A 25,810-nucleotide genomic window follows, 5' to 3' on the forward strand; every position below is an offset into this window, starting at 1 on the left:
GCAGATTTTTAAGGAACCTCCATACGGTTCTCCATAGTGGCTGTATCAATTTACATTTCCACCAACAGTGCAAAAGCATTCCCTTTTCTCCACACCCTCTCCAGCCTTTTTTGTACGTAGATTTTTTTGATGATGGCCATTCTTACCTGTGTGAGGTGATACCTCATTATAGTTTTGATTTGCATTTCTCTAATGATTAATGATGTTGAGCATCCTTTCATGTGTTTGTTGGCAATCTGTATATCTTCATTGGAGAAATGTCTTTTTAGGTCTTCTGCCCATTTTTGGATTGGGTTTTCTGTTTTTTTGATATTGAGCTGCATGAGCTGCTTGTATATTTTGCAGATTAATCCTTTGTCCATTGCTTCGTTTGCAAATGTTTTCTCCCATTCGGAGGGTTGTCTTTTTGTCTTGTTTATGGTTTCCTTTGCTGTTCAAAAGCTTTGAAGTTTCATTAGGTCCTATTTGTTTATTTTTGTTTTTATTTCCATTTCTCTAGGAGGTGGGTCAAAAAGGATCTTGCTGTGATTTATATCATAGAGTGTTCTACCTATGTTTTCCACTAAGAGTTTTATAGTGTCTGGCCTTAGATTTAGGTCTTTAATCCATTTTGAGTTTATGTTTGTGTGTGGTGTTAGGAAGTGTTCTAATTTCATTCTTTTATATGTAACTGTCTAGTTTTCCCAGCACCACTTATTGAAGAGGCTGTCTTTTCTCCATTGTATACTCTTGCCTACTTTATCAAAAATAAGGTGGCCATATGTGCTTGGGTTTATCTCTGGACTTTCTATCCTGTTCCATTGATCTATATTTCTGTTTTTGTGCCAGTGCCATACTGTCTTGATTACTGTAGCTTTGTAGTATAGTCAGAAGTCATGGAGACTGATTCCTCAGCTCCATTTTTCTTTCTCAAGATTGCTTTGGCTATTCAGGGTCTTTTGTGTTTCCATACAAACTGTGAAATTTTTTGTCCTAGTTCTGTGAAGAATGCCATTGGTAGTTTGACAGGGATTGCATTGAATCTGTAGATTGCTTTGGGTAGTATTGTCATTTTCACAATGTTGATTCTTCCAATCCAAGAACATGGTATATCTCTCCATCTGTTTGTCTCATCTTTAATATCTTTCATCAGTGTCTTCTAGTTTTCTGCATACAGGTCTTCTGTCACCTTAGGTAGGTTTATTCCTACATATTTTATTCTTTTCATTGCATTGGTAAATGGGAGTGTTTCCTTAATTTCTTTTTCGGATTTTTCATAATTAGTGTATAGGAATGCAAGAAACTTCTGTACATTAATTTTGTGTCCTGCTACTCAACCAAACTGATGGATTAGTTCTAGTAGTTTCCTGGTAGCATCTTTAGGATTCTGTATGTATAGTATCATGTCATCTGCAAACTGACAGTTTTACCTCTTCTTTTCTGATTGGGATTCCTTTTATTTCTTTTTCTTCTCTGATTGCTGTGGCTAAAACTTCCAAAACTATGTTGAATAATAGCAGTGAGAGTGGGAAACCTTGTCTTGTTCCTGATCTTAGTGTAAATGGTTTCAGTTTTTCACCATAGAGAATGATGTTGGCTGTGGGTTTGTCATATGTGGCATTTATTATGTTAAGGTAGGTTCCCTCTATGCCTACTCTCTGGAGCATTTTTATCATAAGTAGATGTTGAATTTTGTCAAAAGCTTTTTCTGCATCTATTGAGATTGTCATATGGTTTTTATCCTTCAGTTTGTTAATATGGTGTAACACATTGATTGATTTGCATATATTGAAGAATTCTTGCATTCCTGGGATAAACCCCACTTGATCATGGTGTATGATCCTTTTAATGTGCTGTTGGATTCTGTTGGATAGTATTTTGATGAGGATTTTTGCATCTATGTTCATCAGTGATATTGGCCTGTAATTTTCTTTTTTTGTGACATCTTCGTCTGGTTTTGGTATCAGGGTGATGGTGGCCTGAAGAATAAGTTTTTTTGTTCTTGTTTTGTTTTGTTTTGTTTTTGTGGTACGCGGGCCTCTTACTGTTGTGGCCTCTCCCGTTGCGGAGCAACAGGCTCCGGATGCGCAGGCTCAGTAGCCATGGCTCACGGGCCCAGCCACTCCTCAGCATGTGGGATCTTCCCAGACCGGGACACGAACCCGTGTCCCCTGCATCGGCAGGTGGACTCTCAACCACCGTGCCACCAGGGAAGCCCAAGAATAAGTTTAAAAGTGGTTTTCCCTCTGCTTTATTTTGGAAGAGTTTGAGAAGGATAGGTGTTAGCTCTTCTCTAAATGTTTGATAGGATTCACCTGTGCAGCCATCTTGTCCTGGGCTTTTGTTTGTTGGAAGATTTTTAATCACAGTTCCAATTTCAGTGCTTGTGATTGGTCCGTTTATATTTTCTACTTCTTCCTGGTTCAGGAAGAACCAGGAAGGTTGTGCTTTTCTAAGAATTTATCCATTTCTTCCAGGTTGTCCCTTTTATTGGCATATAGTTGCTTGTAGTAATCTCTCATGATCCTTTGTATTTCTGCAGTGTCAGTTGTTACTTCTCCTTTTTCATTTCTAATTCTGTTAACTTGAGTCTTCTTCCTTTTTTTCTTGGTGAGTCTGGCTACTGGTTTTTCAGTTTTGTTTATCTTCTCAAGGAACCAGCTTTTAGTTTTATTGATCTTTGCTATCGTTTCCTTCATTTCTTTTTCATTTATTTCTGATCTGATCTTTATGATTCTTTCCTTCTGCTAATGTTGTGGTTTTTTTGGTTCTCTTTTCTCTAATTGTTTTAGGTGTTAGGTTAGGTTGTTTATTTGAGAGTTTTCTTGTTTCTTGAGGTAGGATTGTATTGCTATAAACTTCCCTCTTATTAGTGCTTTTGCTGCATTCCATAGGTTATGGGTCATCGTGTTTTCATTGTCATTTGTTTCTAGGTATTTTTTGATTTCCTCTTTGATTTCTTCAGTGATCTCTTGGTTATTTAGTAGCGTATTGTTTGACCTCAATGTGTTTGTATTTTTTACAGATTTTTTTTCCTGTAATTGATATCTAGTCTCATAGCATTGTGGTCAGAAAAGATACTTGGTACAATTTCAATTTTCTTAAATTTTCCAAGGCTTGATTTGTGACCCAAGATATGGTCTATCCTGGAGAATGTTCCATGAGCACTTGAGAAGAAAGTGTATTCTGTTGTTTTGGGATGGAATGTTCTATAAATATCAGTTAGATCTATCTGGTCTATTGTGTCATTTAAAGCTTGTGTTTCCTTATTTATTTTCATTTTGGATGATCTGTCCATTGGTGTAAGTGAGGTGTTAAAGTCCCCTACTATGATTGTGTTACTGTCAATTTCCCCTTTTATGACTGTTAGCATTTGCCTTATATATTGAGGTGCTCCTATGTTGAGTGCATAAATACTTACAATTCTTCTATCTTCTTCTTGGATCGATCCCTTGATCACTATGTAGTGTCCTTCTTTGTCTCTTGTAATAATCTTTATTTTAAAGTCTGTTTTGTCTGATATGAGAATTGCTACTCTAGCTTTCTTTTGATTTCCATTTGCATGGACTCTGTTTTTCCATCCCCTCACGTTCAGTCTGTGTGTGTCTCTAGGTCTGAAGTGTGTCTCTTGTAGACAGCATATATACAGGTCTTGTTTTCGTATCCATTCAACCAGTCTATGTCCTTTGGTTGGAGCATTTAATCCATTTACATTTAAGGTAATTATGATATGTATGTTCCTATTACCATTTTCTTTACTGTTTTGGGATTGTTATAGTAGGTCTTTTCCTTCTCTTGTGTTTCCTTCCTACAGAAGTTCCTTTAGTGTTTGTTGTAATGCTGATTTAGTGGTGCTGAATTCTCTTAACTTTTGCTTGTCTGTAAAGGTTTTAATTTCTCCATCAACTGAATGAGATCCTTGCTGGATAGAGTAATGTTGGTTGTAGGTTTTTCCATTTTATTACTTTAAATATGTTCTGCCACTCCCTTCTGGCTTACAGAGTTTCTGCTGAAAGGTCAGCTGTTAACCTTATGGGGATTCCCTTGTATGTTATTTGCTGCTTCTCCTTTGCTTCTTTTAATATTTTTTCTGTGTATTTAATTTTTGATAGTTTGATTCATATGTGTCTTGGCGTGTTTCCCCTTGGATTTATCCTTTATGGGACTCTGCACTTCCTGTTCTTGATTGACTGTTTCCTTTTCCATGTTAGGGAAGTTTTCAACTAAAAGCTCTTCAAATATTTTCTCAGACCATTTCTTTTTCTCTTCTTCTTCTGGGACCCCTATTATTCAAATGTTGGTGCGTTTAATTTTGTCCCAGAGGTCTCTGAGACTGTCCTCAGTTCTTTTCATTCTGTTTTCTTTATTCTGCTCTGAGGTAGTTATTTCCAGTATTTTATCTTCCAGGTCACTTATCTGTTCTTCTGCCTCAGTTATTCTGCTGTTGATTCCTTCTAGAGAATATTTAATTTCATTTATTGTGTTCTTCATCATTGTTTGTTTGCTCTTTAGTTCTTCTAGGCCCTTGTTAAATATTTCTTGTATTTTCTCCATTCCTTTTCCAAGATTATGGATCATCTTTACTATCATTACTCTTGAGTTCTTTTTCATGTAGACTGCCCATTTCCTCTTCATTTGTTTGGTCTGGTGGGTTTTTACCTTGCTCCTTCATCTGCTGCATATTTCTCTGTCTTCTCATTTTATTTAACTTACTGTGTTTGGGGTCTCCTTTTCACAGGCTGCTTGTTCATAATTCCCGTTGTTTTTGGTGTCTGCCTCTGTGGGTGAGGTTGGTTCAGTGGCTTGTGTAGGCTTCCTGGTGGAGGGGACTGGTGGCTGTGTTCTGGTGGGTGGGGCTGGATCTTATCTTTCTGGTGGGCAGGACCACATCAGGTGGTGTGTTACGGGTTTCTGTGAAGTTATTATGATTTTAGGCAGCCTCTTTGCTAATGGGTGTGGTTGTGTTCCTGTCTTGCTAGTTGTTTGGTATGGGGTGTCCAGCACTGGAGTTTGCTGGCTGTTGGGTGGAGCTGGGTATTAGCGCTGAGACAGAGATCTCTGGGAGAGCTCTCACCGATTGATATTACATGGGGATGGGAGTTCTCTGGTGGTCCAGTGTCCTGAACTTGGCTCTCCCACCTCGGAGGCTCTGGCCTGACAGCAAGCCGGAGCACCGAGACCCTGTCAGCCACACGGCTCAGAAGAAAAGTGAGAGCAAATGAAAGAAAAAAAAATAGAAAAAAAGAAATTAATTTTAGAAAGGAAAAGAAATTTTTTAATAGAAAATAACAATAATTTTAAAAAAGAGAGCCACAAAACCAATAAGGAAATCCACCAATGATAACAAGCGCTAAACACTAAACTAAGATAAACATAAAAATCAGAAACAAGTCAGTTGCAGACAGCAAACCCCAAGTCTACAGTTGCTCCTAAAGTCCACCACCACAATTTTGAGATGATTCGTTGTCTATTCAGGTATTCCATAGATGCAGGGTACATCAAGTTGATTGTAGGGATTTAATCCACTGCTCCTGAGGCTTCTGGGAGAGATTTCCCTTTCTCTTCTTTGTTCGCCCAGCTCCTGGGGTTCAGCTTTGGTTTCGGCCCCACCTCTGCATGTATGTCACCCTTAGGCGTCTGTTCCCCACCCAGACAGGAGGGGGTTAAAACAGCGGCTGATTAGGGGGCTCTTGGTCATTCAGGCCAGGGGGAGGGAAGGGTACAGTAGTCATAATTGGAATGCAGGGCCAGCCTGTGGTGGCAGAGGCCGGTGTGACGTTGCAACAGCCTCAGGCATGCCCTGTGTTCTCCCGGGGATGTTGTCCCTGGATCATGGGACCCTGGCAGTGGTGGGCTGCACAGGCTCCTGGGGTGGGAGGTGGTGTGGATAGTAACCTGTGCTTGCACACAGGCTTCTTGGTGGCTGCAGCAGCAGGCGTTAGCGTCTCATGCCCATCTCCGGGGTCCGAGCTGATAGCCGCAGCTTGCGCCTGTCTGCGAAGCTTGTTTAGGCAGTGCTCTGAATCCCCTCTCCTCGTGTCCCCCTGAAAAATGGTCTCTTGCCTCTTAGGCAGTTCCAGACCTTTTCCCGGACTCCCTCCCAGCTAGCTCTAGCGCCCTTCAGTCTGTGTTCACAGCCAAACCCAGTCCTCTCCCTGGGATCTGACCTCCAAAGCCTGAGCCTCAGCTCTGAGACCCCCACCCCGGCGGGTGAGCAGACAAGCCTCTCAGGCTGGTGAGTGCTGCTCGACACTGATCCTCTGTGCGGGAATCTCTCCGCTTTGCCCTCTGCACCCCTGTTGATGTGCTCTCCTCCGTGGCTCCACAGCTTCCCCCCTGCCCACCCCCAGTCTTGACTGGTGAAGTGGCTTCCTAGTGTGTGGACACCTTTCCTCCTTCACAGCTCCCTCCCACTGGTGCAGGTCCTGTCCGTATCCTTTCGTCTCTGTTTATTCTTTTTTCTTTTGCCCTACCCAGGTACGTGGGGAGTTTCTTGCCTTTTGGGAGGTCTGAGGTCTTCTGCCAGCATTTAGTAGGTGCTCTGTAGGAGTTGTTCCACATGTAGATGTATTTTTGATGTACTTGTGGGGAGGATGGTGATCTCCACGTCTTACTCCTCTGCCATCTTGAAGGTCCCCTCATTGTTAATTTTTTTAATACTGATATCAAAATAATATGTGCACATTTAAAAAACCAGAATGTATAGCGCTCCAAGAAAAACAGCTAGCCTCTGTCCCATCATTTCTGTGTCACCAGGTCCACTCTTTGATTCTTTGGCTGTCTCTTCTGATTGTTTACTGCATGTCTGTAAACAATCTGCTTTGCTGTAATTTTTTTGACTTAATAGTTTTAGGTATAGTCTACTTAATTTATGCTATAGAAAGTTGTTTTTAATACTCTTACATTACTCAGTACATTACAGTACATAGTTAATATGTACTGAGTGATTTTTATGTGCCAGGTAACATTCTAAGCATTTTGTGTACATTGATTCATTTAGTCCTTACAAGAAACCAATGAAATGGACACTATATTAAAGTCTCTATAGTATTTTTTTTAATGGAACTTTATTTTATTTATTTATTTTTGGCTGCATTGGGTCTTTGCTGCTGTGCGTGGGCTTTAGTTGTGGCGAGCAGGGGCTACTCTTCATTGTGGTGCACGAACTTCTCATTTCAGTGGCTTCTCTTGTTGCAGAGCATGGGCTGTAGGCACGTGGGCTTCAGTAGTTGTGGCACACGGGCTCAGTAGTTGTGGCTCATGGGCTCTAGAGCACAGGTTCAAAAGTTGTGGCGCACGGGCTTAGTTGCTCCATGGCATGTGGGATCTTCCCGGGCCAGGGCTTGAACCCCTGTCCCCTGCATTGACAGGCGGATTCTTAACCACCGTGCCACCAGGGAATCCCAAAGTCTCTACAGTATTGATGAGGGAAATGAATTATAGTCATCTGCCCAAAGTCTCCAGATAGGAAGTGGTGGACCCTGGCAGTCTGATTTTTAACCAGTACGCTGTTCTGCTTCTGAAGAAAAATTTTATTTAAATCAATATAAAACATGTAATGATTGAGATTATGAAAATGTTGTCAACTGTAGAACCAAGTACTGTCACACAATTACATTTCCTTTCCTATAAAGCTTTTATAATCTCTTTTTTCTTTGTAAAGTCATCATTATAATAATTCTAATTTTTTAAAACTATGCAGTATCAATTAATCTGTAATCCCCACTCCCTTCTTTATATGGCAGAAGCCCTTCCCTGCATGTTTCTTGCTAGATTTCTTGCAGATCTCTCATCCTGGGTCTCAGTTGGATACTCTTTTTGTTGTTATTCTTGTTCTTAATAAACTTAATTTTTACAGCACTTTTAGGTCCGCCATAAAATTGAGACAAAGGTACAGAGATTCCCCATATACCTCCCACCACCCGACACACATAGCCTCCCCACTAGCAGAATTCACCACTGAAATGGTGTCTTTGATATAATCAATGAACCTACATTGACACATCATAATCATCCAAAGTCCATGGTTTGCACTAGGGTTCACTCTTGGTGTTGTTCATTCTATGAGCTTGGACAAATGTGTAATGTCTTGTATCCATCATTATAACATCCTAAATAATATTTTCACTGCCCTAAAAATCCTCTGTGCTTCATCTATTCATCACTCTCCCCCATAAACCCTGGCAACCACTTACCTTTTTACTGTCCCTGTAGTTTTCCCTTCTCTAGAATGTCATATAATTGGAATGATACAGGATGTAGCCTTCTCACATTGACGTCTTTCACTTAACAATATGCATTTAAGTTTCCTCCATGTCTTTTCATGGCTTGATAGGTCATTTCTTTTTAGCACTGAATAATATTCCTTTGTCTGGATATACCACAGTTTATATATCCGTTCACCTACTGAAGAGCCTCTTGGTTGCTTCCAAGTTTTGGCAGTTATGAAAAAGGCTGCTGCAGACATCTGTGTACAGGTTTTTGTGCAGACATATGTTTTCACCTTTTTTGGTTAAATCCCAGGAGTGCAGACACTGGATCGTATGATAAGAGTATATTTAGTTTTGTAAGAAACCTCCATACTGTTTTCCAAAGTGGCTGCGCCATTTTGCATTCCCAGCACCTATGTATGGGAGTTCCTGTTGCTCCACATCCTCACCAGCATTTGGTGTTGTCAATGTGACCCTCTGTTTTTTTAATCTTTCTTAGCTCACGCATCTGTTCTGCTGGAGAACACACTCAAAAATGTTTCAAAGGACACATAAATGGTAAACTCTCTAGAACCTTTTATGAATGAAAGTATCTTCATTGTACCCATGCATTTAATCAATCCACTGACTAAGTATAGAATTCTAAGATAAAATTAACTTTTCTTCTGGGGTTTGAAGGTTTTTCTCCATTTTCTTCTACCACTCATGTTTTTGAGAAGCTTAATGCCATGCTGATTTTTATTTTTCTGTAAGTGACCTGTTTTTCCTCTCAGAGGGCATTTAGAATCTTCTTTATCTCACTAAGCTTTGAAATTTCAAAATAATGTGTTATTTGAGCTGGGAAGGACAGGGGTCAAAGTTTGAGGGAAGGTTCTCCAAAGCACTAATTGACACAGAAGTGCAGAGGTGGGAATTAACAAGGAGTGCTTGGGAGATTTGAGTCAGCTTTCAAAACCCAGCTCTTGTACTTACCAACTTGAGTGGTATAGTGCAAGTTACAGAACCTAAGTTTCTGTTCTGTATTGTAAAATAAGGGTGTTGACACCTACCTCCCAGGGTTGTTGAGAGGGTAAAATTAGATAATATATTTTAAAAATTATGAAAAAATATTCTTTTGATATTAGGTATGAGAATTCCTTGAAGACAGAATAGATCCATCTTTATTCAGATCTTATCAGGATGCTTTGATAAGCACTTGCTTCGGTAGATGTGTCATTCAGGGACTGGGTGTTAAGTAGGGTGTTCCTATCACATGAGGAAGAAAAATAACTACTCTTCACAATGAAGAGTATTAGGAATAGTTCATGCTGAGAGACAGGGAGCTAGGAAAGAAAATTGCAATGAGCTGGGCCAAATAACTGCTTGGAGAATGAGTGCAGGAAGACCTTCCAGTCTTCCTCAATTTTAGTTGGACTAAAAGTCTTCAGAGAGAACATGAAAGTCTAGTGGGACTAGACACTGTTCACCGTGTACTGTAAGATATAAACCTCTCTTCTATCCCTTTTAGGACATCATTTTTCAATTCTATGTTCTTTGATAATATTACTTTTATGGGAGTAGACTTTTGTCAAGAGCAACTCAAAGAGCTGGATGAAACAGGTAGCATGTGAATAACGTGTGTAAAGCACTTAGCATAATACTCAGCACACAGTAAAAGCCAAATCTTGTTATTTTTATTCTTGTTATTATTGGTCATATTACAGTTATGAAGTGGAGCTCTCTATCACACCATGCAACCCTGACAATGTCATAGAAACAAGAAAACTGTGCCTTATAATCCTTCATCTGGTTTCTATATGTGAATTTTTATTTCATATTGAATAATTATAAAACTGAAACTGAAATCAATTTTTTTCTGTTTATATTTTTAGATGTGTCCAATCTTAATTTGAAATAGGAAGACAGAAGTAGAAAGAGTCATGAGACTTTTGCTGCTGTTGTTTTCCAAAGGAATAGATGATAAGTAAAAATGAAGAGTTCTTAATAGAACATCATTCTAATTCTGACAGTATCTATCTTGCATTTTTAGCAATGCTCTTCGACCTTCGTACAGCCATTCCAGCTCCTAGGAGCCCCATCACCATTGCTTATGAGTGCCCACAATTCTCTCTCAATTATAATCTCAGGTTCTCTTCCAAACTAAACAGTCTTGCAAACTGCCTTGCCCATAGCTGGTGCTCCATAAATATTTGATGTATTGAGAAACAACTAAGAAGTAACTACCTGACTCTTAAAAAAATGGAAACACTCAAAGAGAACGTAATGTTTGGTTCATGCTTTCAGATTGCTGAGACTTAATATAATAAAATCTTTGGGGGATAAAGTCTGCTCCTTACTCCGTATTGTTTTTCTTGTAGATAACAGGTTCTCAAAAAAAGTAGTAATAAAAATATAAGGATGTGGAGTTGAAACAGGCATGTGAGTCATTATCCCATGCCTGGTGAGGCGCCCTTAACCAGGTTCCCCCAACACGGGCCATCTGAACCTAAATTACACTTAAGTCTCTACAGCTTTCTGAAACCTCACCTGGACTTGCTGTGACTACAGTACCAACAGTTCACCTGGACTGGAGTTTTTCTCATCCTTAATGGAGTAGTTTTTGCTCTGCTCAAATATACAAAGACCTATAATTATCTGATGACATAATGTATGCAAAGAGCCTGGATACATACTAGACATCTCATGAGTGTGAGTTTCCTCCATGTAATCTCCCCTAAGAGGAAAACAGCCAATTGTTTCTCATTTTTATGAATAACAGACAGAAAGATGTAGATTGCATTTTGTACGGAAATAATGTTAAATTAAAGAAAGAGTTGTGTACCTTGACCATAGGAGTGCTTAAACAACCAGAAGATAGATTACAGATAATTTTAAAAATAGGACCATTGTCCTACAACCTAGAATTCGAATTAGTCAGTAGTATGGATTAAGGGTCCCACTGTGTCAGGAGCACTGAATGAGATACTGTGCTATTTTTCAAAGGAATAGCAACATGTGATTTCTTTTAAAAGGGATTGTTAATAAAAAGATAGCTATGATCAAAGAAAATCCAAATAACTTAAAAAATACAAAGGGCAAACAAAATCTCATACACAATAAGTTGCGGTGTTTTGGCTATGCTTTGTCATAAATTGATGCTAATCTTTTGTGACTAGAATGATATATTTCTTCCAACATCTTAACAACAATAATTTGTTAATAATGATCTTGTTTTCCAAGAGGCCCTAATATTATCATACCCTCTAAAGGATTTAGTCCAGCAACTGTGAATCAGAAATCTTTGTTTTTTTACCTTAGCTACTTACGTTCTGTTTGAATCTAAGGTTATGACATAAGTAATATGTGTTAACTGCCTCATCAGGTACTCATTTTAAACTAACATTTTTTTATAAAAAGATTCATTTTTATTTTCAGCGTTAAAAAAAAAATAGTGCCTTTCTGCTTAGCCTTGTATTTCAGCATCTATAACACTATTGAACGTGCTTGTTAAATTTCTCTTTATTACTTGACTATAATTTACTGAGGGTAGAGATTGTACTTTGTCTGTTTGTTAGAGGTTCATGGTACAGTGCCTGAGGCACAGTAGGGGCTTGATACATTTTGTGAAATGAATAAATGAGTGAATGATGGTGTATTAGGTTTTATACTCTAGAGGAGTATAAAATCAATGGCATAAGGTAGGGCGTAATTTGAAAGTGAATTATTAGGAGAGAAAATCTGGTAGAGATCTTTTTCAATCTACATAGATAGGTGCATTCTAGCATCTTAACTGTCTGGCTATTGATTCCCCAATTCATAAGATAAGAAAAATAAAATAAAATGAAATCAGATATCCAGAGAGTTTGAGGCTGGTTTAGCCTGGTGGCCTTTTACAGGTGCAATTTATCTTTACAGTACAAAGAACACTGAATCTTCCCAGAATAACCTGATTCCAACAGAGTTAAATAAAGAGTTGTTCGTTTATCCTGATTTTTAACATAGTTCTGTCTTTCTAGACTGTGAAATAAATCTCCATTTCCCAGCAGCCCCAGTGCTGATTTTAATGATCGTGTCCACGTGACATCCACTTTTTTTTGTTTCATTGCTATTAGTCAATGACAAGTGAAGGATATTCAGTTTAACTTGAAAATGTCAGCTATGCACTTTAAGAGATATATTTTTGCAGCTTTTAATGAGGTGGTGTTTCTTTTTGAAAGAAATACTCATCTCTGATGCGGGTGCTGTGCTGGTGACAACTGATATTTAATAAGCGATGGTTCTTATATTAGTCGCAGTTCTCTAAAGAAAATGTCTCAGATTGCTTTTGAAAAACTCTTAGCGTCACTAGCCCAAAGGCAAGATGTGACCTTTTTATTACATAATGAGAATCATTTATTATCTTACAATGTATCTTAAAGTCACAGACAAAATGCCACTTTGATAATTGCTTTCAATTAGCTTTGAGCATAGCATATATTCATAAAATGTCTTCTCTAATTTAGGCTTGAATTAGAGAAAATTGCAGACATAATCTACTTTAAGGTTGTCTCATTTAAGGTGATTCGTAGTTTTATTTCAAAGAAATCAAAAAGAGTAGCTTTAGAACAGTCTCTCAGAATGTTTTAAGCAGGCTTTTCAATATTTGATTCTATTCTATTACCAATTAATTAACAAATTAGAAAGCTAGTTCATCATTTCTGACCTTTTATGCACGCTAACTTTTGACTTTCATTCGTAATGATTGTTTTGAAATTAAGCCCTGCAGTTCATATTGAAAGAGAGAAACAATCTGATTAGCGGAGTAAATAAGGCTTGCCTTGATATCAAGTACATCTTGATGTTGGGCTATAACTGGGATTCTGAATGCTATAATGGTGCAGCCTTTCCTATCTTAAGTAAATAATACATGACTAATGGTCAATAAATTATACTAGATAATCACGTGGCATGAACAAGGAATTTGGGGGTGTTATTACAAGAGAGGTTAGAAGTAATATGATATTTAAAATGTAATTTCAATTAAATTTAATTTCTTGGTATCACCCTGAGCATTGGAATATAGTTTAAATAACATACCTTATCTTCCTTAAAAATATTTTTGAAATAATAGAAACTCTGAAAATACATTTTGCACTTGTGTTGTTTCAGTAATTCAGGGGATATTATTAACCTTAAGAGAGATTCTCAGAAATTGGTGTTGTATCTGGAGATTACTGTACCCTCTTTGTCTTTTTTTTCCCTAGATAAAAATTATGCACAAGAACCAAGCCCCGATGCTGATGGGCCCTCCTCCAAAAACCGGGTTGTTCTGCTCCCTCATCAAAAGAACAAGAAACCGAAGCAAGGAATAATCCTGTATCTTTTCATTCTTAGAGATTTAATTAGCATAATTGGGCCATGGAACACTTATGCTGGAAATCGTTGAACGATTTCAAGTCTCCTGCTCATGCAAAATCATGGAATTGGTTTAACAGTTTTTGTTACTGAGCTAATGTAAAATCCAGCTATTAGAAAATTTAATGTCTCAGTTTTTATAAGCATCTTTGCATGAAGAAAGCAGAAGTTTACATGAAGTGATACTGCCTATTTTTGTTGCATGCATTCCCATAAATTTTTTTGTCTCCTACCCATTCCTTCTCCAATTTCCATTTACTAACCTGTAAAAAAAACCTGTACAACAAAAAAAGGAAATATCACGGGAAATGTGATTCCAGTTATTAATAAGCACTACTTAATAATGCTACAATAATCATAATTGCAGATTGCTATACTTTTCCCTTTAGAATCAAACAGTATATCAATGATCTTTGACCTGTGAGTTGAGGAGAAGCTTTTAATTGAAAGGTTTTGTTAAATAGTTGTCTACTTGCTGTATCTAAGTAGTTTTCCTTCGACATCTTGATGCTTCTGAGTGGAATTTAAGATATCAGGTATAAAGTATTCTTATGCTAAGAAGTAGGAAGTGGTTTTTAGTTTGTTTACTTTTGTTTTTAATTCCAGACATAAGTGGAAACATATTACTTGGCAGTAAAGTATGTTAACATGGCAAGCCTTATTCCCTTCTGCATGTGAATTTAGAAGAAAATTCTTAATCACAACAGTAACCAAATAGATGTTTGAAACTATGTGCCTAATAAACTGTGTTTCCCACCAAAGATTCAGAAAAAGATGCTTTGAGAGAAATGGGTCAATGCATAATTAATTAAGCATTGCGGAGAAAATCTATGGTTCTAAAGTGCAATTTTGTGATGACTAAAACTCTGGAAGAGAGTGAATTACCCATTAATTATAATTAAAATTCTCACTTTTCACAGACAATAAGCCGTACAACACAATCAAAGCTCAATGGCTGATTTCTTGCTTTTTTGGTCATTTATAAGTATAGACGTCTGTAATTTTTAATGGGTCAGTTAAGTACACTTGAGAAAGTAAATGATTGTATCAGTTCCTTTCTAGTATAAATTGATACCTGTAATAATATTGAGCTCATTGAAGTTAATCATGCATGTATTTGCACCCTCCCCCTCACCGCCTCTACTCCCATCTCTGTGACATTTCAAATATTTATTTGGAAATAACGGCCTAGATTGTAGTTAAAGTATTTCATGGCCTGGGTGGATTCTCTAATTGTTTGAAGAAATTATGGAATAGTATTTTTTAAGTGTTTCATTAAGCCTATGATATAAAATGAAATGCTATTCTGAGCAGATTTGGTATTGTTCATTCATATTGACCTGCATCTTATCATTGTATGTTTTATGTTTTCAAACGTGCCATAAGGAAAACAAGTGCTTGAAGTGCATGATTTATTAGTTTCTCTCTCCGCTCTGCATTAAAGTACTAATGATTTATCAGTTCTATTTTTCTATTGATTCATTCATCTTTGAATTCCAAATAACATTTAGTGATTCTGTTGAACATAATCCTGAGCATGGATTTATGGATTTCAAGTGAAATTGCTATAATTTTTGTTCTTTGATTTGAAGACTCAACTGAATGCTGTTATGTAAAATGGCTACCCTCAAGCATTGTGCTATAATGGAAGATTATGTATAAAGCGTATTCTTTTAGTGTTCCAGAAACATTGGATGGTAAATATCAATCAACAATAAGTTTAATTGCTTTGAAAATAAAATCTTTTGAATAAATTAAGACATAATTTAACATTCTCAGGAAAATTATCATTACAATTGCAAATGTAGCACAGCAATCACTTGCCCTTGTATAATAAAAAAAAAAAGTTTTTTGGCAGAGCTGTAATCAAGACCAGAAGAAATCTCAAAGCAGTAACAAATGCATTACTGATGTCATGTTACATAACACACACATTGATTTTGTGTATCTATGGTTACAGGTAATAAATATTTTCACATAAATTGTCAAAATTTTCTACAATGGGCAGGCAGGCTTTGTGTCAAAAACATATTCTGAAGCCACTAATTACTTTACGTTCAGTACAACATACCGTTATTTCTTGGCTACCTTTTGTAGTATATAGTTTGAAGGCAGCAACAGTTTGTGAATCATTTTTAACAGTCTGTGCAATGAAAAGCTGTTGAATAGACAGTGGGATGAGAGAAATCAAACAGCTGGCCTATCAGACTTCAATCGTTGAAATAATGGGATGCAGCTTTACTTCACTGTAGCTATATCATAATTAGTGATGATCGTAGTTACATTCTCAGTCAGTAGGATTCATTGGTACCAATAATAAATGTTCAAATAGGAATCAAACTTTACTTTTCCCAACTCATTTTCTAAAGATACTGATGAGCTTGCCCTTCGAGTATACTACTCCTGGGGTTTGGAAAGTAGTTTTTAAAAACCTACTTTGATGGTTTTGAAATCAGAGAAGGTGTTCTCCCCATTTTTATGACAGCTTCAAGTGAAGGATATATATTTTAAGAAAAACTCCAAACTGAAAGCTCCATGGTATATAGGAATATTAAATAATGTTAGCTTTGGAAGATGGAAACTTTTCTTACGTGTGTGTGGGTGAGTGTTTGCGTTGTTGAGTCAACCTCTTTTAAATACAGCAGATATAGTTGTACAAAGTTTTAAGTGGATGAAGCTCTTGAGTAAAAATTAAACGGGGATCGCAGGGGTCAGAGGAAAAGGGGAAAAGAGATATGCACTTTGCTAAACATTGCCATACACTGAGCAGATAAATAGAGATTCCAGAATAAACCTGGATATGTATGCTTCTAACAGGAAAGGAGGTGTCTGTAGATCCAGGAATTTTAAAGGACATAAATGTATCGCTCCACTTACATGTGTGTGCCATGTGTATCTGACGCTAAGAGTGCTGGTCAATTTATTGTGGCAGGAGAAAATATCTGGAAGAAAGTGAAGAAAACAGAATTTTAAAAGTTTTTATTTTTTAAACAGTTGATGTGATTATAGCCAGAATAAAGCAAAAGACTCAGATATTTAGTGTATTCTACTGCAGGGGGAGATTTAAATCCAATGAGAATTAATGAATGACATATATTTTTTTGCATTTTGTTCTTTTGTCCTTGTTTAGGAGGATGGGAAACAACTGCAGTTTTCAAGGAAGAATCTGTTTTGAATCTCAGACTGTATTCTACTTGAGTAAGACGAAACTTATGACCCCATTCCTTTTTGTGTCAAAGTTAGTTTGTTTTTAATTGGTTATTAAAAGGACAATGTACCTTTCTTGGCACATATTAGCCCAAAGAGCTATTCAAATACACTACGTATGTTCTAAATTAAAATATTAAGCCCTTGTAATATATGTTGAGGATGTAAAGTTTAAATAAATAAATAAACAAACAAACTTGCAGGAGAACTTTTATTTTGTGAAATGCAGAAATCACCCCTTAAATCTCTCAATTAACGTTCATTGTATTTAAATAAAGTTTGAATAAACTCACATTTAAAGGATTCTGTACATCTGTATTGTGCTTAAAAACATGGAATTCATTTCATTATACTATCTTAATTATTTTCTCAGAAAGTGTTATATACAGTATCCTGCTTTTTTGAAATAAAAATGTTAACCATTCAGTTGTGTCATTCCTTACCGCCATTTTGCCCTGATTTTTTCCGTAAATGAACTCTCCAAGCAATTGACAGTCAGTCTACCCCAGTGAATATCCACTGGGGGTACCAGACAGACCACCTGTCTTTTGTCAGGGAGAAAGGAGGCTGGGTATTTGGGGGCGGAATTTGTTGTCATTAAGAATCAAACCATTCTACTTTGTGGTGCTTTGGCCCCAAGGTGCTGCTGTGAACATTATTCCACCAATTTCAGAGATTCCAGGAATGCCAGCAAACCGGATGATAGAATCATGGGGACTGAAAGACTAGGCTGGGGGTTCTTTCTGTAAGGGCTTACATTGAGTTTTCTGGATGAAACTGATATCTGATTTTATTTTGTGTAACTGACTTCAGCAGATATCTCATGGGCACTGACTAGGTACACGGTATTTTACAAAGGGGTTGAAGAAATTAAAGAATTTTTTTAATGATACAATCTCTTCTTTAAGTGTCTTTCCATCTACTGGAAGAGTTAAGTAAATTATTGACCAAGGTAAGAACCAAGGTAAGCAATATATGATACGTATTCAAATGAGGACAGGTGATTTGGTTGAAGGTATTTTAAAAAATCCTCTAGAGAAGGTAAATCTGTAAATGGCTTTCCAGGGTAACTAGACTTTTACATGAAGAGAGGAGAAAGAAGGAGCTCCTGAATCGGAGAATGTGAGTGAGGGCATAGGGATAGAAACCAGGTCCTGCGTGCTTCATTGCCTCAATTCATTAAAAGTTTAGGGAATTCATAAATCAGGCATTTGAATAGTGGGTTTATTTTAAATTATTAGGAAGGAGCAAGAGAAGAGGATGAAAAAGGGGGAAGCAGGGAAAAAATAAAGAAGGGAAGTAATGAAGGAGGGAGAAAGAATAAGGCAAAACCCCAAATTACGATTAAGTGTCTGTCAATTAATTTTGCATTCTGGAAGAGAGACAAAACAACAACAACTACCAAGTCTGACTTAGAAAGCCTCAAAGCAATATCTGGCCATTCTACATTTTCAGAGAGTTTTGTTAAAATAATGTAAGTAATTTTATAAACTCTAAAACTTACAGAAAACTAAAGTAATAGAGAATACTAGTTGTAAAATGTGTTAATGCTAAGTGTATAAAAATTAAATATTTAGAAAACCCATATAAAATAATACAAGTTAAAAATTCATAATATAATAATAGACTAGAATAATAGAAAAAAAATCCTAGTAGAATAATATACTCTAACATCTTACAAATGGAAGCAGAGTCGTAGCAGGTTCAAAAGTCTCTCTCTCTTACTCCATTTTTCTATCCAGATATCCAGTTGATCTCATTGAGTCAATTGCTCTAAGAAAAAACACATTCAGGGTTGACTAGTGACTACAAACGTATAAAGAAGTTGTTGGAAGAGTTTGATGTTGTTCCCATGTCAGAGCACAGTTCAAGGACCAGAGTTATTCAACTAGCAACAGCTACATCAGATGAAACAAGTGAGTTGAAAATCATTGGAAAAATTTGATAGATTACTTACACCAAAATACATTCCATTAGAGGAGTAGATAGATATTAGATAGATAGGTATATAGATACATAGATAGAAATCTTTGGAGAATTAGATATTTTCTTTGAAAAATTAAAGGGAATTTAAAATATTTTGATCCACTCATACTTTTATATAGGTTATTAAATATTTTTAATTTCAGCCCAGGCTCATTGGCTTCTCTCTCTCCATCTATCATTGCCTTCCCCAACCCTGTTTTACTCATTATATATGTTTCCTTATATTTACTGCGTAAACATCACCTAATTTATGGTTTTAAATATACCTATACACCTAGGACTCCCTATTCTGTATCTCTAATTCAACTGTTTTTGAATTCAGTTTATATTTTTGCTGCCTATTTACTTTTCTTGAGTATGCCACAGGCGTATCGAACTAAAAATCTTCAAAATAATACAAATCTTTTTCCACCTACTGTACAAATTTCTAGGTGAATTGCACCAGTTTGGTCTCTGAAGTGAGAATTGAGGGAAAGGCCCAACCATTCCTAAATACCACTCCTACCCGTCCACTCAGTCCCATCCCCTCTACCACCTAATATTTATCAAGTCCCTTCCCTACTCATCATCCCTGTGGTCTTTGTCCAGATCCTCATTTCCTACCTAAATTATAATTGTAGTCCGGGGTCGATCCACGTCCTTTTTGTCCTGAACCTCATAAAATTTAGTGACATCTCATTAAAAAATAATAATACAAAATTACAAAGCAAAATATCTTTTTAGAAAGAGAAGTAATTGCCCAGTCCACTTCCCTGTTTTTCCCTACACTTTTTGGCTGCATCCTCTTCGGTCCTCTCCTTGTAGGTAACAGTTTTGTAATATTTTTCACAGAGCAAATAGAAAGATAATCTTTTCTCTAGGATGGTTGAATAAGCTTTTTAATTGATTGTTTCAAAATTTATTTTGGCTTCCTAACTCCCGTTGATACTGTTCCAATGTAATTTCTCCAAAGTAACCTTTTTGTGTGGTTGAATTAATTTTTTTAATTTTTATTTTACATTGGAGCATAGTTGATTAACAATGTTGTGTTAGTTTCAGGTGTACAGCAAACTGATTCAGTGTCACATATGCATATATCTATTCTTTTTCAAATTCTTTTCCCATTTAGGTTACAGTATATTGAGCAGAGTTCCCTGTACTATACAGTAGGTCCTCGTTGGTTATCCATTTTAAATATAGCAGTGTGTACATGTCAGTCCCAAACTCCCAGTTTATCCCTCCCCCCACCCCATTCTTCCCCCCTGGTACCCATAAGTTTGTTCTCTAAGTCTGTGGGTCTGTTTCTGTTTTGTAAATAAGTTCATTTGCATCATTTTTGTTTTAGATTCTGCATATTAGCGATATCATCCCAGGTGGTTTCTCAGCGAATTCCAGCCCTTTGACCCCAGTAGTCGTGGTCTAGCTCATTCAGATCCTCACAGGACCCAGAGGCCAGTAGGCCAAGGTGAAAATGGCCTCTAAGCTTGGAGTAGAGCAGCATCTCTTGGGGTTCATTTTACTTGAGGTCAAGATTATTGTGGATGCTCCCCTAGGCTACACAGGGTGTTGTCTTGTGTCCTGGTGGGTGTGGTGGTTCCCAGAGTGAAACAGTGCTCTGTGACTCTGCCATGTGACTGGGCAGGTTGCTGCTTCCTCCCTCTATTCGTCAAGTTTGGGGATGGGCCCAGGCCAGTAAGATAACCAGAAGATTCAGCGTGAGAACTTCAAGATAAATCTGCCTTTGGGAACTTTAAGAGGATTCTGGGCACAGAGGTATACATTTTGATCCCAGCTGCTTGTTTTACAGAATATGTTTCAGGAGAAAATTAATCTCTCTAAGCCTCAGTTTTCTCACCTTTAAAATAGGGATAAACATAAGACCTGCTTCAGGGTTACTGTGAAGATTAAGTAGAGATAATTTTCAAAATTATTTTCTATTGGCAAACATTCAACTTACTTCTTTCAGCTTCAAAGGAAATGTAATAGTATTAATTGTAGTAGTGGTAGTAGTAGCAACAGCAGGAAAATCCTATTTGTCCCTACTTCAATCCTTCATCTACGATGCCAACTGTATTTTTCTAGAAATAGATGATATTCCTTATTGGGTCACCCTTTTTTACATGATAGAAGCTCAAAACTCTCATGTACACAAGGGCTTTCATAAACTGGACCTTGTCAACCTTTCCTGTATCCTCTTCCCTCTTATCCCCGTGTGCAAAACGTAGTTCCAGCTACACTGTTCTACTTATTCACTAGATATGCCATGTTCTTCCATGACTATGCACCTTGTAAGATTTTATAATGATTGACACATTCCCTTCCTCAAGGTTTGTTCACCTCCATTCGGAAGGATTTCTGGAACCACCCTGGTCTCGAATGCATTGGAATGAGTTTTTCTGGTGAGTCGTTTGTGCTCCTTTAAGACTCTGACACCTATGCTAAAGATCTTTGACTTGTATTTTAAATGGTTACTTATCTGATTCTCTCATTAAACTTGTGAGTCCTTTGAAAGCCAGTCTTGGGTCCTCATCACTACTGTTCCCCTGGGGCCATCCCATATCAGATACCCAATAATCTTTGAATGAGTAAATAACAGACAGCCACTAAAACAAGTCCCAAGTCACTATAAAATGCATTGCTTGTTTCAGAAGAAAATATATTAAAAGGAAGGAAAAAATAGTCTGTATTTAGTGTAGCTGCCTTCTATTCTCCAGGGAATGGTGAGGAGCTGATAGGCAGAATAATGAGCCCCTAATCTTTGGAACCTGTGAATATGTTATGTGACACAGCAACAGGGAACTACCGTTTCAGATAGAGTCAAGAATGCCAATCAGCTGACTTTAAGATGGAGTGTTCTGAACTATCCAGGTGAGCGTAATGTGATCCTAAGGGTCCTTTAAAGTAGAAGAAGTCAGAGGTCAGAGTCAAAAAGGGATTTGAAGGTGCTGTAGTGCTGCGTCGGAATCTACAGCAGGATGGAGATCACAAGCCGAGGAGTGCGGAGGCCTCCAGATGCTGCAAAAGGTAAGGAAACGGATTGTTATCTGTAGCCTCTAGAAGGAACCAAACACTTTGATTTTAGTCCAGTGAGACCCATTTTGGACTTCTGATTTGCAGCACTGTGAGATAATAAATTTGTGATGTTGTAAGCCACTAAATTAGTGGTAATTTGTTACAGCAGCAAGAGGAAACTAACATAAGGAGGTAGGCAAGTAGAATGATCATGTTCAGAGCTGTTGCTACAAGTTGATGCCTTTTAAAATAGAGTAAAAGTTCTCTCACTTTAATCCTTGATACATTTGAAGTGCTTAATCCTCACTTAAATGCATTTGGATTACCAGAATCCAGTACACAAGTCTCACCTTGGACCCTATGTATATAAATTGATGGGGGCGGGGGGAAGGGGAAGAAGGGGAGAGCAATGTTATTTCTCAGTTCATTCGTTTTTGAGTGATGCCACTCTAGCAAGGAAAAAGTGAAAAAAATAAAAGCATCTGCTGTGATGAGACCTATTTTGCTGAAGACGATGATCTCAGTAATTTATTTCTTTCTGGTGATATGCTTAGTCCTGGTTTTAGTTTTGTGGAAGCTTGCAATATAATAATTATTTTTTCTCCTTCTCTGGACACCTAAGACACTTTCTACTTTGGCCGGTAGGAATAAGAAATAATAAAAGGTGACTGTAAATGAGAGGTTTAGAGTACTTCTCCTAAGTTAAATTACTTATGTCTGCCCCACGTTTTCCTGCACGTTCACTTTGCAAGTTCAGCTTCAGCAGGAGCAATAGCTGAATAGAGTCGGCTAATGAAGCTGCCCCTACCTGCTGGGTCAGAGCCTTACTTTTGCTTTTGGTTTGCTGTCCCAGTTTGAAGCTTTTGAAGAGTGTGCTTGGCAAATGCTAATGAATTTAAGCTGGTTCATATGAAAATTATTAGGTGTTTTGAGGGGGAAATTAAGGTACTTTGCAAATATTTTACAGTGTAAGAGACGTTCCGGGCCTCTTATTCATCGACGAGAGTTTCCCGAGTCAAAGGAGGTTGCCAGCCAGATGAAAACTTAGCATATCTTTAACTTGAGTGCTTTTCCTATTCCAGAGCCTTTATTACTGTGAGTTTCACACATCGCTATTGCCACCCACACAGCTGGGAGACATTAATAAATTCGGTGGTCTTCTCAGTACATTTTAGTGACAGAAACTCCCTCCTTGAACGTCAGGCTCCCCTGAGTGCTTTTCCAACTAGGCCTGAACTTTTGGACTTCTTTGTCTCTGCATTGTCCAGTTTTAGCAAGAATCTTGCTGAGTCAGTTTAGCTAGATTCCTCAAACTCCACAGCTGATCACTCCGTAGCTGATCACTCTATAGCTAATCATGTTTCTCATCCCCCACTACTGCCCAGGTGATACTTGTTTACCCTGCCTGCCTTCAACAAGAATGCCCCCTTGCCCTGGATCTCTCTCCCCTATCGTATAATTCCACTGCAGTTGTTCTGTTACCGAACCAAACTTGGGTCTGCTGGCTTGCACGGTAAAGCCAATCTATCGGTACTAACACTGGTTTGTGGTGAAGCAAAGTGCAGCTTTTACTGCAGGGCACCAAGCAAGGAGTCAAGGCAGCTAGTGGGCAAAAGGCCTGAATTCCCTGATGGCTTTCAGGGAAGGGTTTTTAATGACAGGGTAAGGCAGAGTTACCAGGTGTGTGACCAGCTTGTGGACATTGTTCTGACTGGTTGCTGGTGAGGAAATTGGGAGTCAACATCATGGGGACTTCCCTGGTGATACAGTGGTTAAGAATCTGCCTGCCAATGCAGGGGACACGGGTTTGAGCCCTGGTCTGGGAAGATCCCACATGCCAGGGAGCAGCTAAGCCCGTGCGCCACAACTACTGAGCCTGCGCTCTAGAGCCCGCGAGCCACGACTACTGAAGTCTGTGCGCCCAGGGCCAGTGCTCCGTAAGAAGAGAAGCCACTGCAATGAGAAGCCCGTGCACCACAACAAAGAGTAGCCCCTGCTCGCCACAAGTAGAGAAAGTCCGTGCACAGCAACGAAGACCCAACTCAGCCAAAAATAAATAAATAAATTTAATAAAATCATGAACCTTCTGGTTCCAGCCGGTCTGGGGTCTATGTGCTTGTGGGCAACATGCAATTAACTTCTTCCACCTGGTGGAGGTTTCAGTATCTGCAAAGCAGCTCAAAGTATATGGCTCAGGGTATTATCTAGAGCCCTTGAGGAGGCAGTAAAGGTCCTTGACTTTGTTAATGGCTAACTTATTATTATTTTGTCTTGCTTGAATGTTTTCCTTTGTTTCTGCATTTTCTCACTTCTCTGATTAAATTTATCCTTTGCAACTTGGAGGAGGCCTAGGAAGCTAAGGTGTTTCTACAAACAAGTGGCAGTTGGAGGTCATGGGTGAGGGAGGTCTGTCCCAGGAAGGCTCCATAGGGTCCTGCTCGGTTACAGTTCCTGTACCTATCCCCCAGCTCCTCGCCCAGTAAAGTCTTCCTTAGCAGGCTTTAACAAGTGTCAGTGAATAATTTTTTCTTTAACATTAGTCTTTGGTGTAATGGAAAATTGGTATAATATAGGCAGCATATTACCAGAGTCTAAGGACTGTCTCCAAGTTCCAGCCCTATAAAATAATATTCCCTATGGAAATTCACCTTGTATTCCTACTGATGTAGATTAAATACAAACAAAAAATAATTTGAAAAAATCAGAGTGTAGAAAGTAGTGTCATTGCCCATGCAAAGATTTAAGACATTGATCATTTGCAATTCCATAATACAGGCGGTGGTAAAAGGGCCATATCCCCCAGATCCTACCTGAGTTTACCGGCAGTTCTGGAAAGTTCGCTACAGGCTGATCATTCACTGCCAGAGAACACTCTCCTGCAAGGAAGCAAACATCCTGGGGGCTCTACCCAGAAGTGTGTGCTGCCCAGTAATATCCACCAGCTCAGCTTTCATCCAATCAGGGATGGAAGTCCCCTAATGAGTGTCCCAGCCTCCCTTGTCCTTTTAGGTCTGACAATTCAGAAGTGTGGTTTCTTAGAGGGTTCCCAGTGGGACTGAGTCCCATTTGCCCACACAGCAGTAGCCTCCTTTATGAGCTTGTCTTGGGTCTCTTGCTTTTCCCTGTTTCTCGCTTGTTTTTCCTGGCATTATCTTCCAAATGAACAACACCCAACCTCAGGCTCTGCTTTGGAGGGAACCTTGTTTTGAGGGAGCTTTTTTGAGCACAAAGACAGCATTAATGTCCCACCTAAGCCCACCACTCTTGTAAAGAGAACTAGATATCAAAGGTGAAGGGAAAGGTGGCACATCAAATGCCTAAGGGCGTTAAAAGATAAACTGAGGCATGTTAAAAATGTTAAGAGCTTATTTCAGCAAAACTCCGTTAGAATCAGGCAGCATCTAGTTTAGCAGGTAGAAAGGAGTTCCAAGGATCTGTACAAAAGGAAAACCTTTCATAGGCAGAAGGGAGCAGGAACAAAAAAGTAATTCCAGGCAAAAAATCTGAGTGGTTATTGCAAGGTTCCTTTCCTTGAGTGAACGGCAGGGATCTATTAGGCAGTTACCTAACTACTGCTGATTGGGAGATTCCTGACTGATTGGTTTAAGATTCCATTTCTGCAAGAGCTGGAACTATATTTAGGTCTCGGTTTGGTGATGTAAAGCTTAGCATAAGCACCTCCATTTGAGGCCTGTTGTATTGTTTTTTAAACAAAGGTAACATAGCGTAGCCCACCAGGTAAACCTCATGAGTGGGCATCGGATAACAGTGAGAACTGTGTTGGAACTAGCCCACTCACACGTGGTTTGTAGGGGGTGGAGCCACTCGGGGCAAGCAGATTTTTACCAAATGAGAAAGGTATTGTACACTGGCATCGCCATTTCTTCCACTTTCCAAGAGAAGTGGCGAACTAAGATTTTTGTATGAAGTCTTAATTTTAAAATGCTGTGTGGCTGACAAACATAAGCAAAAACACGTGTAAATTTTGTTCGGCTCACGGGCTCTGAAAGGTACTCACTACCTTTTATTTAAGAATCTTTTCCTCTGTAAATCATCACTTCTGC

The 25,810-nt window shown here is 38.3% G+C and overlaps 1 protein-coding gene across 6 annotated transcripts in view; it reads left to right on the top strand.

Annotated features, from left to right (window-relative positions):
• Window positions 1-14,335, top strand: part of DGKB (diacylglycerol kinase beta) — a 639,375-nt gene extending 625,040 nt beyond the window's left edge. For all 6 annotated transcript variants that reach the window (XM_024767053.1, XM_024767055.1, XM_024767059.1 and 3 more), the window contains one exon: window positions 13,412-14,335. In XM_024767053.1, the coding sequence (XP_024622821.1) occupies window positions 13,412-13,519 (108 nt within the window). In that variant the 3' untranslated portion in view covers window positions 13,520-14,335. The remainder of the gene's footprint in view (window positions 1-13,411) is intronic.
• Window positions 14,336-25,810: the final 11,475 nt, after the last annotated feature.

The sequence above is a fragment of the Neophocaena asiaeorientalis genome, unplaced genomic scaffold, assembly GCF_003031525.2.
Source record: "Neophocaena asiaeorientalis asiaeorientalis breed wild unplaced genomic scaffold, Neophocaena_asiaeorientalis_V1.1 scaffold70, whole genome shotgun sequence".
Classification (NCBI taxonomy): Eukaryota; Metazoa; Chordata; class Mammalia; order Artiodactyla; family Phocoenidae; genus Neophocaena; species Neophocaena asiaeorientalis.